Genomic DNA, 18,843 nt, shown 5'->3' with positions numbered 1-18,843 from the left:
ACTATACGAGCCGATTCCTGAATTATCAAATAATTCGTAAGCTTGGCTCATAGTCACTATGATCTGTAGAGTAAGCGAACCTTCCTACTGTATTTTTAAATATAATACACGAGGCTCATAGGCACAATGATTTGTAGAGTAAGTGAACCCTCTTCATTTACTTTTTATTTTCGATAGGCTCGTATAGTATACGAGCCTGTAGTGCAAGTGAACCTTCAATATTATTTAAAAAGCTCGTATAGTCTATGATCTGTAGAGTAAGTGAGCTGTCCCCGAAAAAAAGTACGGAGCCAGCCATTGAAGGAGTTGCTCTTGTAATCAATTTGGTTAACTGAGAACCGTGCAACTTATGATTTACAGTACAAAAAACTACACCTGAATGTATATAGTCACGGCCGCCTTTTTAAAGGAGGCCGTGATATAATCGTTGACTGTGCAGTTTATATAATCGAAGGTCACACTCTTTTAGTCTAGTCAGCAAACGCCAAAGTGATGGTTTGGCAACACTGTTGTTGTCAGTCGATTTAGGATTCAGTCATTCAGTCCATTCCATTCCCATTCTATGCGATTGCAGTGACGGCGTCATTTCATTGGTCATTGTATGTCCTTGTCATTGCGTTGCGTTCTTGTTCTCAACTTCTTTTTCTTTCTTGTCGGCATTGTACGTTCCAGAGTTTGATTGTTTGACTTTACGTATTAAAGAAATCTCAGTTTTCTAAAAACAAAAGTAAATTATTGATAAACCGAGAAGAATAGAACGTTGTAACCATGAATATAACTTCCGCAGGTATGAATAATTATTTACCATCTTACACTTTTCTTACCAAGGCCTATTCTAACAATTGTCGTGTAGGTTATGTTTTCGAAATATGCAAGTCATACTGGATGACATTTAAACCAAATTTTAAACTAAATCCGTGTTTGCTTTTATGGGTTTTTATTCGATGAATTTTCTTAATTTAATGTTTCCCTCTAGAATTTATGCATACCGTATTCTTGATCGTAAGCTAGGTGTGTTCCTTAATTTTTCAATTTAGCGTACCCTATTTGGGGTTATGTTTGGAATTCCTTGAATGTTGAAAACAAAAATAAACTCTTTAAGTATTGCATTTCGTTATAATCAAGCTGCAATCCTTGACATCTTCTTCAAGATTTTATTTCACTGGATTTTGTAATGAAGGTAACTTACTGTACTTCACTGGAGATGCCCTGTAACTTATTTACTTAACCCTAGCAGTGGCCAATGTTAGAAGTGGGGAATGGCCAACCCATTTTGGCGATTTTGCAGACCTTTTTTTGAAAATTCGTAAAAATTCAACCGTACAAGTAAACCTAGCCAACCTCATATTCATTTTGTTCGGAAAGAACAGGAGAATCTAGAAATAGTAATATCATAATGATTTAGACAGTGTATTTTATCGATAAAGTAAAAAAATAAAAAAATTTGAATTTTTTTTTGAAATTTCAAAAGCGGCCTTGGTATTTTTTTTCTACTGATTTCTTTATGGGAAATTCATTATATACATTTTGTAGAAAATCTAATTCCCTACATAGAAATATATAACATGTTAGGAAAATATTTTTTTTTTATAAGTTTTGGGGGCGAAATATAATGACAAACGGAGAACCGAAAAAATTGAGAACCGTACAGTGTTAGTTTATGTTGTAAAAAGTTCTATAATACATGTGTATACTAATAATGATATATACATGTTTGTAAAGCTAATGAAGTAAGGAATCAAAAAAAGTCATAAAGTTTATGGTAAAAATAATTTTTTACCTATAAACATACGTATATAAAATAATGTTTATATATTTTAGCGATTTCTCGAAAAACAAAATTCACAGTACTTAGTATACAACTTTTGTACCAAATGTTTTTACTTCAAACCAACATAATAATCTTGTAGTGTATTCAATTACCAACATAAAAATGTATAACATGTTAGAAATATTTTTTTTGTAGGTACGTAATAGGGACATAATAATACAATAACCGCAAAACCGCAAATAAGTGTAAACTATAGCCTACAGTGTTTGCTTGTGTTGTGAAACATTATGTAGGCTGATGATATGTAGCCTACATATTTGTAAAGCCAATGAAGTAAGGAATCCAAAAAAGTCATAAGTATGATGGTAAAAAGTTATTTTCACCTATGATTATGTAGGCCTATCAATTTGAGAACGTTTTGAATTTTTTGCGCATTTCGAGAAAATGGAGTGTACAGTATTTAGTAGCCTATATAATTTTTTACCAAATTTTTTACACCCAAACCAATATAAACATGTTGTAGTGTATTCATTTACCTTTATAAAAATGTATAACACCTTGGGTAAATCATTATAACCCCTCTGAATGTCAGAATCGTCATTTTTGGACATGATGCTAACAAAATAGCCTACAGTAGTAGGCCTATTTAGTATAGGCTATAACTTTTTTACAAAATTGTTTACCCCCGAACCATTATAAACATGTTGTAGTGTATTCATTTACCTTTATAAAAATGTATAACACCTTGGGTATATCATTATATAGGTACAACAATCTCTGAATGTCAGAATCGTCATTTTAGGACATGATGCTAACAAAATACAACCTTTTATGAACACTATTCCACACAATTCAGTAATATTTATGCATGAAGATAACTGTTATACACACACACAACACTTCACTTACACTAACACTACGATATTTAGTAATAAATCGCGGATAAAACTATTACGGCAACAACACAAACAAACAATGGCAATACAAGACAGCTGACAGACTGTGGCAGTAATGACTCACTTCCGTCGTCTACATCACTGTCTACATGCGAGCATACAGAAATAACCCTGAGTGCAGGGCTGCCACTCTCTGAATCTAAATTTCTTCCTCTTCAAAATGATATACTATATGACTAGTAATAATAACTTTCACTGTATATAATTCGTATTTTCCATACTGTCACTAGACGACTGTTGGCCATTTGTTAGAAATTTCAAAAACAGCTGTTTTCATAAAATCGTACCGATTGTGCAATCAATATTTAGTTATAAATATCACTACCACAATGAAGATAAAATCAATGGCTATCCAGTGGTATCACCCGCAACATCCCAAGACGAAAATTACCCGAGCAGGGTAATGCCAAACAAGACGTGTTTTGCCAGTTCCCAAGTGTCGGCTGCAAAAGTCGTACCGCGCCAAAATTTCATTTGATTTCTAATCGTCGTGACATTGTTATATACCTGCTACAGGGTTTGTTTATGTAATCAAATGAAAGTTCAGAATGTGATCTTTCGAATGGTATATATATTATTCTAATCTGAGTTTATTGTAAGTGTTTTTTTTACCGTTAAAAAAATTTCGGCCCATACCGTAACCAGACGACTTTGGCCATTCTAAGCATCAACGTCATACCGTAACCAGACGACGGTTGGCCACTGCTAGGGTTAATGGCACAATTTTAAATGTAAGTCTAGTAGGATTAGCGCTTGGTTCATTTTCAAAACTACAATCAAGACATGACTACTAAGTTACTTACTTAGCCTACTTATTCTGATTATTTAAACATGCACATTGAAGAAATTTGATTTGATAAGTTAGGTAGTTGAATTGTTATGTTCGGTTAATGATAACTAACTTCGGTTAGATTTAGGCTAACTTAAGTTATTTATACCTATAATTATTTCTGAAACTGTTGCAACATTCGGCTGCACTTTACTTTAGGTCCTAAGTACACTCATTAGAATGAAAATATTGAACGATATATCGATTAATCGATTGTTTCATTGGATAGGCCTATATCGTTTGGTTAGTTAGGTAAGGTTAACCTAACCTAACTAACCAAACGATATATCGAATGAAACAATCAAATAATCAATATTTTCATTCGAATAAGTAAGTGTAGGACCTAAAGTAAAGTGCAGCCCAACATTCTTAAGAAGATAAGAGTGATATCTGATTGATGATTTAACTTAACACTGTAAATCTCCTTTCAGCGGGAATTATTTCCCTTCTAGAGGAGCCAATGCCGGAGTTGAAGGTATTTGCCCTGAAGAAACTGGATTTGATAGTCGATGAGTTCTGGCCAGAAATCTCAGAGGCGATCCAGAAAATGTAAGTTCTGCTTTATTTCGGTAGTTACGGTAATTCATTCATTTATCATGTATAACCTCAATAACTTATAACTTATTCCTATAAATGGTACAGTAGTATTTTGAGTTTTGTAAGCCTATAATTTCTAAGACCTTGTTATTGTGTTTTTGTAATTTACATTTTTCTTGTGTTTTTGACAAAATTGTGTAAGGTAACTCCAATAACAGTTGGGCCTTTCATAGGTATCTATTCCTGTTATATGTTAGGAATAGCGTCGTCCTGTAATCCAGCTACTAGGAGGTAACAAAATGTGGATATTTATAGACATGCACTGTGGATGCGATATTCCCTGGTGTGGATTAAAGTCCGCACTAGTGAGTACTACGACTATCCGCAGTACTATTCTGATAATTAGACCAATTCGTTATAATACCAAGGCAAAAATTTGGTTCGGATTCCACTATAAACTGTAGGTCCCTTAGTCGCCATTACCTGTATGGGCTATTAATTAACAGCTTGTCTAAGGAATATGTAGGCCTTAGTCCCTAACAAGACTACAAGATCGCGCCACTTATCTTACATTCATCTCCATTCATACTTGGTTTAAAATATCTACTTTGTATGGTCGCCATTTTAATAAAAAGTATTAAAATATGCCTATCTAGATGTAGCCTCTCAGGCCTTTTCTAACAGGGGTTGTTTCTAACCTCTAATGCTTTTATAGTGTAGTTATTTATTAATAAATAATTAACATAGCCTAGCCCTATTACTTCGTCTACATTCAATTTTAGTGCTAGTAAACCTTACGTTAATAAATTTCTAAATAAAGATAGTCCATAATCCTAAATAATGTAGGTAAACATTTTATAGGAGATAAGTTATCGCAACAAATTCATTAAAAAATGCAATTCTCAAAAATGGAAAGCAACCTGAAAGTGATTTAATATGACATTAATAAACTCCATAATTCCTTCTTCAGGTTAAAATTATTTTGTAGGGAAACATCCTTGTTGTAGTGGTTACTAGTCATCTGTTAATGTTTAAATAGGCTATCACTCTTGTTTTAATCTATAATTTCTTTTAACAGTGAGATCCTTCATGAAGACAAGAACTTCAACATGCACGAGTTGGCAGCCCTGGTGGCCAGCAAGGTTTACTACCATCTTGGATCATTCAGTGATTCGCTACAGTATGCACTTGGAGCTGGCAACCTGTTTGATGTAAATGCCCGATCTGAATATGTGGATACCATAATAGGTGAGTGTTTTAGGCTATGGATGCTTTTTTTGGTAATATAGGCTAATGTCCAGTAGACTGTAATTATGTTTTCCGAGGTTAACTTTGGTAGTCATCTTATTTACATGAAGTTATGGAGTAATCTAATTTTCAGAACTACAAATTTGTAACGCAACATTAAATCCTCTTGGATTTGTATGGGTTAATAATTACTACAGTACGGTAGGCCTACTATTATTTAAGTTTGATGTTTTAACACAGTCGATATATTACAGTGTATGTATCAGTAGGCCTATATATATTTTATGCTCAAATATTTACATTCCTATCTTTATCCATGATTAAATTTTTCATTTTTTGTCCACTTTGTTAATTTAATTTCATTCCAATTGAAACAGTAGTTTAGGCCAAGTAGACACTTACAATTCTAATAGCCTAGGTGGGCCTACCTACCTCAATAAAAAAAAAAAATAGATAATCCAAAAATTTGCAACATTTTCGACTGAAAACACGTTACTGTACAAGTTTGTAATTGATCATTAAACATGATGCATGCAATATATTTTGTATTCTTACAAGATGAATGAGATAAGGAATAAACGAATAGGCAAATAAGCTTTTTATAGTAGTGGGGAGCCAAATACATCAACCAACTTCACTTTGCTTAAGTGATTACAATAAGTTCTATAATTTCCTAGTTAAAAGAAAACAGAAAAAACAGGTCCGATTGTAGTAGGCAATCATTTCAACTAAACTGATTTTTCATCCATGTTTATTTTCTGAACACAGCCAAGTGCATCGACCATTACACCGAACTACGCAGCAACAACATGGACGCCCCCACCGAGGTGAAGGAGATCGACCCTCGGCTGGAGTCCATCGTCAACCGCATGTTCCAACGCTGTCTAGACGACGGGCAGTACAGACAGGCTCTTGGGCTTGCGCTGGAGACTCGACGCATGGACATCTTTGACAAGTCCATCTTGGAATCTGTGAGCTCAATCGCACATTTAACAGTCAATTGCCTATTCAACCTACAGTACAATGCTTCCAAAAGTTATTTGTGGCAGTTTTGATGATGTCCTAAAACACAGACTCGCAAAACACAAATGAATATTGTGTCTGTGAACACGATAAATTGAGCAATTTTGGGTCTGATTTGGAAGAAATTTAGCATGAATTTCTAGGGCTGTATAAACTTGATTTAAGTCGTGAACCATCATGATTTAATGGGAATTGGGTTTTATGGGGTAACAACTACTGTGGTATCCCATTTTGACCTTCAAAATATCATATTCCGCTATTTTCATTTTGTAGAGCTAACAAACAAATAATTTTGTATTATGAAGAGTTGTACAATCAAAGAATATCTAGAGAAAACTCCCAATACTATCTAAAAAATGCCATGATATTTTTACAGAGATTAATTTAAGTAGCCTAAACTGTTTTAGTTTCTTGTTGATGGCTAGCGATATATTATGTTCATATTTGTCAAATGTATTTTTTACTAAGTACCTAGTCTAATAACATTTACTCAAAACACACTTTATTACCTTCCCTGTAGCAGGAAACCTAAGTATTTTTTAAATTAAATTTTCTTAAATAGGGGATACATCTGAAGTTATTAAGTGAATATTTGAGTTAAAATCGAATCAGAAAAAAGGAAATTGCTTAGTCTGCAGGCTTTATGCGTAGGAACCATTTCTTTTTGCCAGCTTGCTTAGCTTCTTTCCATCCGATATATTATGAATCTTTTGTTTCACTATCAGTGATGAAAAAATGTCCGGTAGTAAATCTTCAAACAATGATAAAATAAATTTTAAGTTTGTTCTAATGTAGGGTTTGAAACTAGGCTAATCTAAGAGTATGTTGCAGGATGATGTTGGCGGTATGCTGTCATATGCGTTCAGTGTAGCCATGTCATCGCTGGAGAGCCGCGGGTTCCGCAACACAGTTCTACGCTCTCTAGTGTCGCTCTACCGCGACCTCGCTACACCGGACTATGTTAACATGTGTCAATGTCTCATCTTCTTGGACGACCCTCACTCCGTTGCGCAAGTGCTGGAAAAACTCAGCAAAGAATCAGAGGTAGGCTATGTTTGTTGTGTTTTGTAACTAGGCCTACTGTTCCATGATAGTAAGGGTACCATTAAGTTAGATGGGTAGGATGTCTTATTTGGATTTTGCTGGTGACTTGTTGGACATCTTGTTCCTACCCTAAACTAAACTGACTTTGCGGTTAAGGATGTATCAAAGAGCACAAGGCCCTGGGGTTTAGGATTATTATGAGGATATAGTTGGTTTACCTAAATAGGAAAGAGTTCAGTCCAGCACAAGAAACATTAAACTTTAAACACAAATCATTGTAGGCAAAAGATTTTACTAGCCTAACAGATTATTGACAATGAAATTTATTCACAGCATCATAGCAATTGTTTGGAAATCATGTTTTGTTTCTATGGATTAGAAACAGTTACTTCTAACTTAATGATACCTAGGTACAAAGATCACATTTATTTAGATGTTCATCAGCCTAAAAAAAAGCAAAGTTCCGCCAGCTCACTTGAGTAAAATACAGTCCGGGCGTTAACAGATTCACAGTAAAAGGTTACAAAACATAACACATATGTTTCTGCCTAATACAGGTAGACGTAGGTTGACAAGAAAATTAATTAGAAACATCATAATCCATAGCAATAGTGTGCGAGTATGAATAATACTTTAAACCTAATTAACTCTTTTTGTCTATCATGATCAACAGGACAGCACACTGATGGCGTACCAGATAGCGTTTGACATGTACGAGTCCGCCACACAACAGTTCCTTGGTCAGGTGCTGCAGGCGCTCAAAGTGTCTGCACCGATCCCACAAGCCGCTCATGTCATTGTCAAGGTAATAATCGTTGGTCATAATCCTGCGATTCCACGTGCTGTAAACCTGTTTAAAAACAATTTTATGATCATTGGGCTTTTAAGAAATAGTTCTGGCAGCTGATCTTTGTCAGTAACAAATTTACACATGGTTTATTCCATGCTACATTAATTTTTCAGTCATATTCAGGTTAAATACACTTAATTATGTTCCTGTGTTTTTGTAGTGATAAAGATAAAGAGGAACTAGACACTAACAGTGAAGAGAATTGCATTGGTGGGTGTAGTAATTTCTTTCAAAATACAATAATTCTTTGGGAGTTAGCAGGTTTGTGGTAAAGAACTGCTGCTAGCTTACTCTGAAAGTGAAGCAGATTTTTTCCTTAATGAGACAATTTCTGAAATTTGGTTTGTGTATCTCAATATTTTACAAACAATCTAGGCCTACATGTACATTTATCACACGTATAAAAAAACGCTTAGTTTCACAAAATATCTAATTTTGTTACACTTGATCAGGCGTGTGACAAAGTAATAGCATGTGAGGATCACAAACAAGTCAAATGAAGATAGACAAGGCCATAGATACAAGGGGCGCTTCATGTTGCTTTAATTTGAAGCTGGGGAAATGCGTGGAGACTTGAGCTGGGAAATCTGCAAATTGAAAATAAAAACATCAATATTTACTTCCTAAAGCCCCAATTCAGGTTTTTGAAGGCCTGAGGTCAATGAAGTCGAAAGATTAAAGAGAAAATATACCTATGATACTCCTTGGTACTTAGTAATATTTCAGGTTAATAGGTGTTGTTTTATAATACAGTATCATATATATAATATACTAATTTTCAATAATGTTTCACAGGTTCCAGTTGAAAACCCATCTTCAACACCCACACCCGTAGCTGTGACCGATGAAGCAACACCCGAAGAACCCGTCAGAGATATAGATAGTCTTGTAAGTTTATTTAATAATAAATGTCAAACTGTTTGCAAATGTCAAATATTCATCTGAGGATGCCATATATTGTATAACTTGCTAAAAGAAGCCAATGTACTGTAATGAGTTTCTCAAGCCATTGCAAGTAAAGAATCTGTTTTGAGGTAAAAGGTGCTTACTTAAATTTAATATATGGTATTGTTTTATACAGGATGTTTTTTTAATGCAACTCAAATTACAAGTACCGAGAGATGGAAGCTCCTCCTGAGGAAGGTGTCTGCCTCTTGTCATTGCTCCAAGAGTACTGTCCCTTACCTCGTTCAGAGCTGTGCAGTCATAGAGTGCTTAAATCTGATGTCTTATTTAGTTTCGTAATCAGAGTACAAAAAGGGTGGCGCAGTTCTCGCTCTCTTTCTCTCTCGCACTACCCTCCTTAGACACCATCCTAATTAAATTGCCACGATATTTAAATTTCTCTCCTAGTTTACAGGATCCAATACTTTCTAGTTTTCATGGATAGAAGGGTTAAAAACTAGTTGTATAACCATTTGAGATCCCAAATATCAATGAAAAGCTCAGGTAAACAGGTTTTGATGACAGAACACAACTGGTTTTCAGTCTTCTAATTTATTTCCTTTTTACCTTTGTTACACAAAATTTTACCGCACAAAATGCACTCATTGAGATAAAACTTAACTTACTTTCCAGACGGAGGAAGAGAAAGTGTTCCAGTCCCGTATCCAGAACCTCAGCAAGATCCTGAGTGGAGAGATCTCCATCGACCTCCATCTGCAGTTCTTGATCCGCAGCAACCACACGGACATGTTGATACTGAAGAACACCAAGGACGCAATCAGAGTTTCCATCTGTCACACTGCGACAGTCATAGCTAACGCCTTCATGCACAGTGGGACTACCAGCGACCAGTTCCTCAGGTGAGCCTAGACATTACATTCACATATTGAAGTTGTAGCTGGATTTAGAATAAATCTATATATTAATACGCAAGCAGTTTTCTTTTTGCAGTCACATCAATAACGGCTGTACGTATTATGTCATTTGAGGTGTCAAATTAAAGGTATATTCACATGGATGTGCAAATATGTCCCAGAATATTACGAAAGGGCATGACAAGTACAGTTAAGGGCTAAAATTTCGAAACGGTGGCGCTATCTGTCGACATTGGAACAAACTCAATTCACTTTGTTTACAACTAAACGTATGGGCATGGTTTGAAATAGTTCATTAAGATTAACCACAGACTGCAGGATTTACTTCCAGAGCAAAGCCGAAATTTATATTTTTAGTTTAAATCTGGTTCATGAATAAAGTAATCCCTAGCAAGACTTGACAACAAATTAGTTAAGTTACCTTACATCTTATTTTACTGAATACTCATGTAGATAGTTTTGGTTACAGTATGGTATACTGGGGAGCGAGCTGGCGTAGTGGCTAGAGCGCGGGACTTCGGTTCGTGAGGTCCCGGGTTCGATCCCCGCCAAGTCACCAATGGATTTTATCTAAGTGATAATGCCGCAACCCCTAGGTCTAGCCTGAAGTAATGTGAAAAACAATCCCAGGCTCGTGCCTAGCGTCCTAGGACAAAAAAAAAAAAAAAAAAAAAAGTATGGTATACTGAAGTGAATGTTTAACACATTCGCTGCTGAAAACCTTTAAACAGGCGCTCGCCAATTGCGGCGAGGCCCGGTCGGAGCCCCGACGCGCTAACTGAATCAGCGATCGCTATTGGTATTGAAATATCTCAGTAAGACGAATCACAAAAGAGCAGTGGTGATTGTTCTGCGTTACTCCGAAAGTGGACGTAGTTCACTGAAACACCCAAAGGTAGCAGCACTGCCTGGATCAATAACCAGAGTCTTTGTAATACGGCTCGAACTGAGAAAATCCCCGAAAACGGGACAAAAGCATTGCCAGACGGGATTTTACGGGAAATCTTTGTACCAACCTACACCAGAATAAAGCTCGCATTATAAGCTACAGGCTGGTAAAGATTACAACGTTCCCCCGACAATGGCTGAACCACACTGATCCGACAAACAATGCAATGAGCGCTCCCCCACCGGTGGACCCGCCGCATCGAATGTGTTAAAAATGCTTATTCGCAGTGCAGTTACCTTACCATTTTATCATGTAAATTACAGTATGTGTCAAAATTTCTTTGTAGTGTAGTTTTCTGTTTGGTTAACCTTCGTGTTTTATTTAAATTTAAATGCCACCTATAAGTCAAACATCTGTGAGTGGTCGGAGGGAACGCGAACGTGACCACTTGCAACACCCTCCCAATGGAACATTTGACGGATACAGAGCGGCAGTACTAGACCGCCGTGGTGTTACATCCAACCTCGGACAAATGAATGTTAAATGTTTACATTGTAGTGGCTTACATTTTAAACAAGAAAAGACTGGCCAAGACGGTTCAATTTTTACTCTTTGTTGCCATAAAGGAAAGATTCGTTTAGATCACTTGTGGAATTCGACATACTTTCAGTAACTTATTGGAAAGTCCCAATCTGAAAACAGGACTGCGTGACTTAGTTTCAGAAATTATTTGGATAACATGCGTCAATTTAATTCTGCCATTGTTATAGTCAGCTCTGAATCTTATTTAGATGACAGGATCATGCATGGGATCTATAATTTCAAGGGTAAGGACGCGTTTAACCACCGAGTTGGTCCTCTCATTCCTCAAGAAGGTCGGGTTCCTAAATACGCACAGATTTATATGTACGACGTTTGACTCTGGAACCCAACAGTTTCGGTTTTTAGGTTCGAAATTTCTGGTTTAGAGTTTTGACTATCACTAATTTTGACTCTCCCTCTTCATTCCTTGTTTATGACTGTGTCTGGCCATTGGGTTTTCAAGATTCTTGGATACTTCAATTTATAAACACTAGGAGGATGTTTTGGCAGTCATGACGTACAGACAAAGAGTGTGATGTTACTCTCAAATATGCTTAGTTTGATGCTTCTTCTTGTCCAGTATGGTTGCCAGATTGTTAAAAGCTAAGTAAAATCTCCCGTCGCTTTTCCTATTTCTGAATTACGTCTTAATCTGTCCTTAATATACTTACCGCAACCATATCCTCGATGGCCTGAGTAGACTTGGAACCGAGCATGACCATTCCCATAGCAATACCAGCAGCTTCACCAGTGACGGCGTCGTCTTGGTACAAGTTAAACTTGAGTTGTTCGTAGACGTCCTGACGGTGAGTTCCCATGGCTGCCAGTCCTAGGCCTAGACATCCTCCATGACGCACCTTAATCTCTTGTTCTCTTATTAAAAACTAACAACATCCTTAAAGTAGCTAGTAGGCTAAACTGGTTTATATCTATCTACAGAGACAATCTAGAGTGGCTGGCCCGAGCCACCAACTGGGCCAAGCTGACAGCCACAGCCTCTCTTGGAGTGATACACCGAGGACATGAACAGGAGGCGTTGGCTCTCATGCAGAGTTACCTGCCCAAGGAGGCTGGGCCTAGCAGTGGGTTCAGTGAGGGCGGGGGCCTCTACGCTCTGGGACTGATACATGCCAACCACGGCGCAGCCATCACCGAGTACCTGCTCGGACAACTCAAGGACGCTCAGAATGAGGTGAGTTGATAACTTATTTGGTTATAAGTATAATACAGAGTCTCGGTTATCGTGCCTATACCAACCACAACTCAGGAGGGGCAAACTCAGGGTCCCAACACGCCAACCTAATGCTTACTTACTTACTTACTCCTGTGGCCATTGGAAACCTAGGTGGTTTTTGGCCTCGCCAACCATGTGCCTCCAAGCTCTTCTATCCTCTGCCAGCTCCAAGTCTGCTCCCATTCCTCTGAAGTCCTTCGTCACCTCATCAACCCATCGCATTCTTGGTCTACCTAATGGTCTCCTTCCTTCTGGTATACCTCTGAGTACCATCTTTACCATCTCTCTCTCACTTCTACGGTTAATATGGCCCATCCATCTCAACCTCCTACTCTTAACTATTCCCACAATATCTGGTTCACCATATAATTCTTTTAACTCTCTATTTTTCCTTATCCTCCATGCATTTCCTTAATCATCATTAAATTGATAAAGTTTCTCCTTTTTATTCCTCTATTTAGCCACAGGTCTCTGTTCTTACTGACATTATAGAAATTTGCAAATATGAGGGGAGTTGAAAAACTGCGTGATTTAGTCAGACCAGCCTAAAAAGGCCCTTTTACCCTGTGCACGACTGTTGAGGAATGCTGGATTATGGTGGAGAATTACGCATTTTACAAACATTGACATTGCCTCCGAATTGACAGCAACCTCAGACTTGCCCTTGTCACAACTTAAGGACGATCTAACATTTACTTAAAGATTTAGAGTGTTTCACCTGTTCACAGCAAGCTAAAAAAAACACTTTGTGTCTAAAGCCAACAAATGTTTTTTTAGAGTATAGTCAGAAGGTTGGCAAAAGAGGTGTCTCAACATTCAGCTAAGGTGTACCAAGGAAATAGTTTAGGGTTTCATAATACTCGATTGTGTACAGAGAGTTGGAAAACTCAGAAGATCGGATAATTGAGACTCTAGTGTAACAATTTATCATATAATTAGACTTCTATCAACCCAAGAACCTGTATCAGCTTCTAATGCCCAGTATAGCCCAGTAGCTTGTCTATTCTCAAATGCTCAGCATTGAACTTAACTGGTTACTTATTTTAACAGATGGTGCGCCATGGAGGATGTCTAGGCCTAGGGCTGGCAGCCATGGGAACTCACCGTCAAGACGTCTATGAACAACTCAAGTTTAACTTGTACCAAGACGACGCCGTCACTGGTGAAGCTGCTGGTATTGCAATGGGAATGGTCATGCTCGGTTCCAAGTCTACTCAGGCCATTGAGGATATGGTTGCCGTAAGTACATTTTTTATCTGGTATTTTGTTGAATCCTCCTTTATTTGTACAAGTATTATCTTGTGGGGTAATCACACCTCAAATCATCAAACTGTTTCAACCTTGAAGTGTCAGATTTGATCAACAATTTTTCCCGTTATTGAACCCGCCAACACTTTTTGAAACATTTTCAGTTTTCGACTCGTCTTTTCATTCCTGCTACCATTGAAAATAAATAAGTTGTTTATTCTAAACCCAATTTTTGTTGAATTGAATGTCCAAGGATGTACATAGATGAATATCAAGCGACTTTTCATCCAATTGTAAAATTTGACTATGTTTTTAATTATTTCATACCTGGTAGAATGTGCAAATGCCTATTATACGTTTTTCTCCCATTTTAGAGTAAACTATATCTTATACAATTTACTTGTTTCTTTGTTTTACAATAATTGGAGACGACAATGGAGAGGAAACATGTTTACAAATATCATGGTTCCTGTTTGGTTGTTAGTTTTGGTAAAGCAGCAAGTTAGCAAAAAGAGAAGATCAAAACTCCCTTTATGAATACTGGATAGAAACATAAGTCTACCTAAAACTGTCTTCAGCTGATCCATATAGATGACGAATCTATATCAGAGAATGTTAATCTTTAACCAAATGTGTACTGTTTGATGTTTAACCGGACTTAAATAATAAAGTATTTTTTCTGCGTGGTTAAGAAAAAGTTTAAAGATGTTGGAACCCAGAATTGTTTTAATAGGGAATCATTTTACCATTGCAGCTTACATATCTTATTTGGGAGTCTCACTAAGCTTTAGTAAACAAAAACATATAAATTTTCTATAGGCCTAAATTTAATCATCTATCATGTACAATATTTCCATTTTAGTTAATGGATGAAATATTTGAAGAATTTTTGTTACCAGGCTAAGTTCTGATTTTCAGTTTTAATTGATGTACTGAAAGTTCTACCTGATGAAAGAAATGCTACGGCAGAAGAATACTTAGCATGTCACCCTGTTTTTTTAAACATACAGTGATTATTTCCTTCCGAGATAAATATTAGGCTATCATATTTTAATTTCTTGGACCTTGTTTTAAACTGTTTCCTGAACGCTACTATTAAGTACCCTGAAAAAAATATACTAAAACATACTCAGAAATAAAACTGACATACCAACGGGTACCCTGATTAACGTAATGGAGGATATATTATATTTTGAATAAATATTTAACTTAATTATATAAATATTTAACTTAATTATATAATCTCTCAGAAAATTGTTTAACTAAATCTCAGTCCATCTGATAGTCACCAATGCAATTATCAGTTATCCCTTTAGCTAGAACGGGGATTAGGAATACAGAGAAGAGCGATTTATGGAAAGCCATTTAAACTAAACAAGATTAAGCGTTCCAGCACAAAAGTGCATTTATAAATTAAAAGGTTAACAGGTTTTCTGTGAAATTTATTTACAGTGAGTAAATTACGTGCTGAGTAAAGTAAACTTGTGTTTGGATGATATTTTAAAAATAACACATTTTTACTGTTTAATGATTGGCTATATTTTTATTATGTTTTATAATTTCTAATTTCTTTTGTTTTAAGTACTGTTTACGGTCCATCTAGTAGGACTAGTTTATGGTTTTTTGCACCGTCTTTGGGTTTCCTGATACAATGGTATTGTTGTTATCTTTTTTGGTAATGGTTTTGACACTCTATGAGTTTAATATACTTCTGGTGGTGTTCAAATATTTGGATAGCTGTGTGATTAGATATATTCCCTAGTTATTCTGAAACACTTTGAAAGTTGTCCATTTGATCCTGAGGAAAAAATAATGCATGAAAAAAGTTGAAGTTGGGCCCAGCCGTCCTCAACTATTGGGATTTAAAAAATAATTTTGTCTAAATAAATAACTGATTTTTAAACAAGAGATATAATTGAGTATTGAAAATAAGTATTCAAGTACTCTAATTCACTCTGCTCTCAAATTGATTCCACTTTTTTTCCCAGGGTATATCAGTGTCGTAGATGACAATCAAAATAAAATAAAATCATAAACTATCATATATCTTCTAGTTTTATTTATTGTTCTTATTATGCAGGCTAGGTAGCGAAGCATGACTCTTTACAAAACTAAGGGATGTTTAAGTATGATCCAACACCCTTCCTTTTTGCAAGTGACGACATTTTGCTAACAAAAATATGGTTTGTGTCGTTGCCGTTAAGCTTAACTTTTACTTTAAGCTCATTGGAAATGCTTTTATTCTATTCAACTACAGCATCAAAAATAATAAAAAAAACATTACAAAAATGTAAATAACCCTCAATTTATTGGAAGGAAGGAAAGGCCTTGAAACAAAGTGTTCTGGAGATGACGTAGCAAAGTAATTGTTCTTTGAACGTAAACGAATGTCTTTGCTTTACGAACACAGTCGAAAGCTTCTGTTGAGTTTCATGTAATTGTAATGTAGGAATTTGATGTATTTTGCTAAACTCATCCTCATTACTAAGCTTTTTTATGATTCTACAAATATCTACTAAAACGTATTAGGCCTGTTATAGTCCTTGCCACCCTAACTTGAGGCAGCCCAAGGCCACACGCCGTATATCTAGTGCGGCCTTGGGCTGCCTCAAGTTGGGGTGGCGAGGACTTTAGAGACTCTAGACCCTATAATAACCTTAAACAATTTTGTAGTTACAGTAAACACAATTCAATTTGCATACTTTTTTTACTGATGGATCCTAAATTTTATATTAATTTATTTATTCATCTATAAAAAAAAACATTGTAAATGGATGTTGGGTGAAGAGTGCAAATGTTATGTTTATCTTGAGTTCAAATTTAACAATTAAAATATAGAACATTTCATTGGCATCACTTAACTTACTCTTTGGTTTGATTAAGAGTGTTCTCTATGTTTTTATTTGATGTGTAGGCTTAATACACTTTTTTCAGTTAGAGCTGTTGGATCTAGGATAAATTGTTGTTTGAAAATTGATCTTAAGTAAATTAAATTGTCTGGACAGGCAGTTACAGTGCTCACCTTTATAGGCATAGGCCTACATGTAATTTGTTCACGAATCTAGGCCTAAGTTATTGGTTGAATGCATTCATTGTTATTTTAGTTTAGGTAAATATGCATTTCAGGGTTTGCACCCTAAGCTGGTTGCTAACCCTCCTAGGTTGCTGGTTCGATTCTGAGCGGAATAAACTCTAGACCCAGATACAATGTGTCACGGTCTATCAATTAATGAGGATATCTCATAAAAGTTTGGCACTAGATAGTAACAATACCAGAGGTTTTCATCCTCTTAAAAATTCTTGAAAAATAACAGTGGAGCAAAAATACTTAAAAAATAATTTAGAATAAAACCAAAATTAAATAAAACAGGAAATACTCTACTGGTAGTCGGGCTAAAAAACTTAAACATGCAGATATAGGGCCTACATTTTTAGAATAAAATCAAAATTAAATAAACCTTGAAGGGAAATGCTCTACTGGTAGTCGAGCTATTTATCTGTTCTATCTCACAAAAACTGGGAAAAAACTCAAATATCAGCTGTAAATTATTAGTAGGAGGCCATTGTAACGCTAACTCACAATTATCAAGGGGTCTATAAATACCGAAATGTTGCGAGGGCGTTCCGATCTGCTCAATCCGTTACCTGTGATACAATCTCGGCCGTACATCAAGCTAAGTACCGGCAAATACTGTTCGACCATCCAATTTTTTACATTTTTGTTAAGTGTGAAACTAATTTACTATTTGTTTAGCGTTTTAAAACTAATTTAGTAAAATGTCAGCCTCAGGAAGGTAGATGGTTTTTAAAATTAACTTAATGGTTACTTTATACAACTGATTGTTATTTTCTCTTCTGGAAATATAAAATTTATTTTTCTTGCTAAAGGTGGACAATACTGTCGGAATAAACCGCAAAGTGATAATTACTGCAGTAGTTTAGTTAAACACTGGTTCAACATGATTAAGATTTTTAATATCGAAACTAGAAATGAACAATAACCCCAAGCTGCTAATGTTAAAATGCTAAAATTACAACCTAAATCCAAGATGAAATGAATTCTTTCAATTTGTATTATAAAGCCTTAATGTTTTATTTGTTTAATTCTGTTATATTCTTAAAAAACACTTGCTTTAAAAATCTTTGGATCAATTCCTTACACTTACCAAACCAAAGTTTGACATAACCGTAAATAACAAGTATTAAATAAAATAGCTTGTGCCTTCGGTTCAAGGAACTTAAAAAATATATCTTAGCTAATCCATATATAAATCCCAAAGTACCCATTAACTTTTGAGAAAACTACAAGTCACACCCCCATAAACCATATACTTAAAATGTTTGTCATGACGAGAAACCTTGCGCAAAACCATTATTTCCATTATCCATTATTTCATAAATTGCCCTTTAAGGTTGTCATTCCTTTCTAAAGGGAACTTTCTATATACCTAATGTTAAAAATACCTCAGCTGCACTTGTATTCTGTTTTGTTCATTTCAGCTTCTTAACCAATCAATAGTTTTATTAATACTTATGAAGTCAAACGAGGTGAAGCCCGTTGGTATCAGCTAGTATATTTTAATATCAATCTCTTACGAAGGAAACCAATGTCTTTCATCATCTTTACTTTGAAAAATTGTGTCAAAAAAAAAAAAAATTAAAAATATCTTTTTCATCAACAAATTCTATAAAAAATAATCAATTTGATGTAAAAAAAAATAAAAATGTATCGAAATGTTACTAATTGGGGAAATGGAATAACAAAGACTAAATCAACTGGAGAGGTGTATTATAACTAAGAGAAATCGTCCT

General features: G+C 35.5%; 1 protein-coding gene across 1 annotated transcript in view; it reads left to right on the top strand.

The window, feature by feature from the left end:
- The first annotated feature begins 649 nt into the window (after window positions 1–649).
- LOC128991422 (26S proteasome non-ATPase regulatory subunit 1-like) overlaps window positions 650–18,843 on the top strand; it is a 256,979-nt gene continuing 238,785 nt past the window's right edge. Inside the window, exons 1-10 of the mRNA XM_054414284.1 lie at window positions 650–787; window positions 3,988–4,105; window positions 5,172–5,341; window positions 6,110–6,312; window positions 7,196–7,408; window positions 8,082–8,213; window positions 9,054–9,146; window positions 9,837–10,063; window positions 12,489–12,741; window positions 13,834–14,022. Of these exons, the coding sequence (XP_054270259.1) occupies window positions 769–787; window positions 3,988–4,105; window positions 5,172–5,341; window positions 6,110–6,312; window positions 7,196–7,408; window positions 8,082–8,213; window positions 9,054–9,146; window positions 9,837–10,063; window positions 12,489–12,741; window positions 13,834–14,022 (1,617 nt within the window). The 5' untranslated portion in view covers window positions 650–768. The remainder of the gene's footprint in view (window positions 788–3,987; window positions 4,106–5,171; window positions 5,342–6,109; window positions 6,313–7,195; window positions 7,409–8,081; window positions 8,214–9,053; window positions 9,147–9,836; window positions 10,064–12,488; window positions 12,742–13,833; window positions 14,023–18,843) is intronic.

This window comes from Macrosteles quadrilineatus, unplaced genomic scaffold (genome assembly GCF_028750875.1).
Source record: "Macrosteles quadrilineatus isolate MER2022 unplaced genomic scaffold, UCM_ALF_1.0 Scaffold_4__1_contigs__length_99947679, whole genome shotgun sequence".
Taxonomy (NCBI): domain Eukaryota; kingdom Metazoa; phylum Arthropoda; class Insecta; order Hemiptera; family Cicadellidae; genus Macrosteles; species Macrosteles quadrilineatus.
This window is presented reverse-complemented; position numbering and strand designations above follow the sequence as displayed.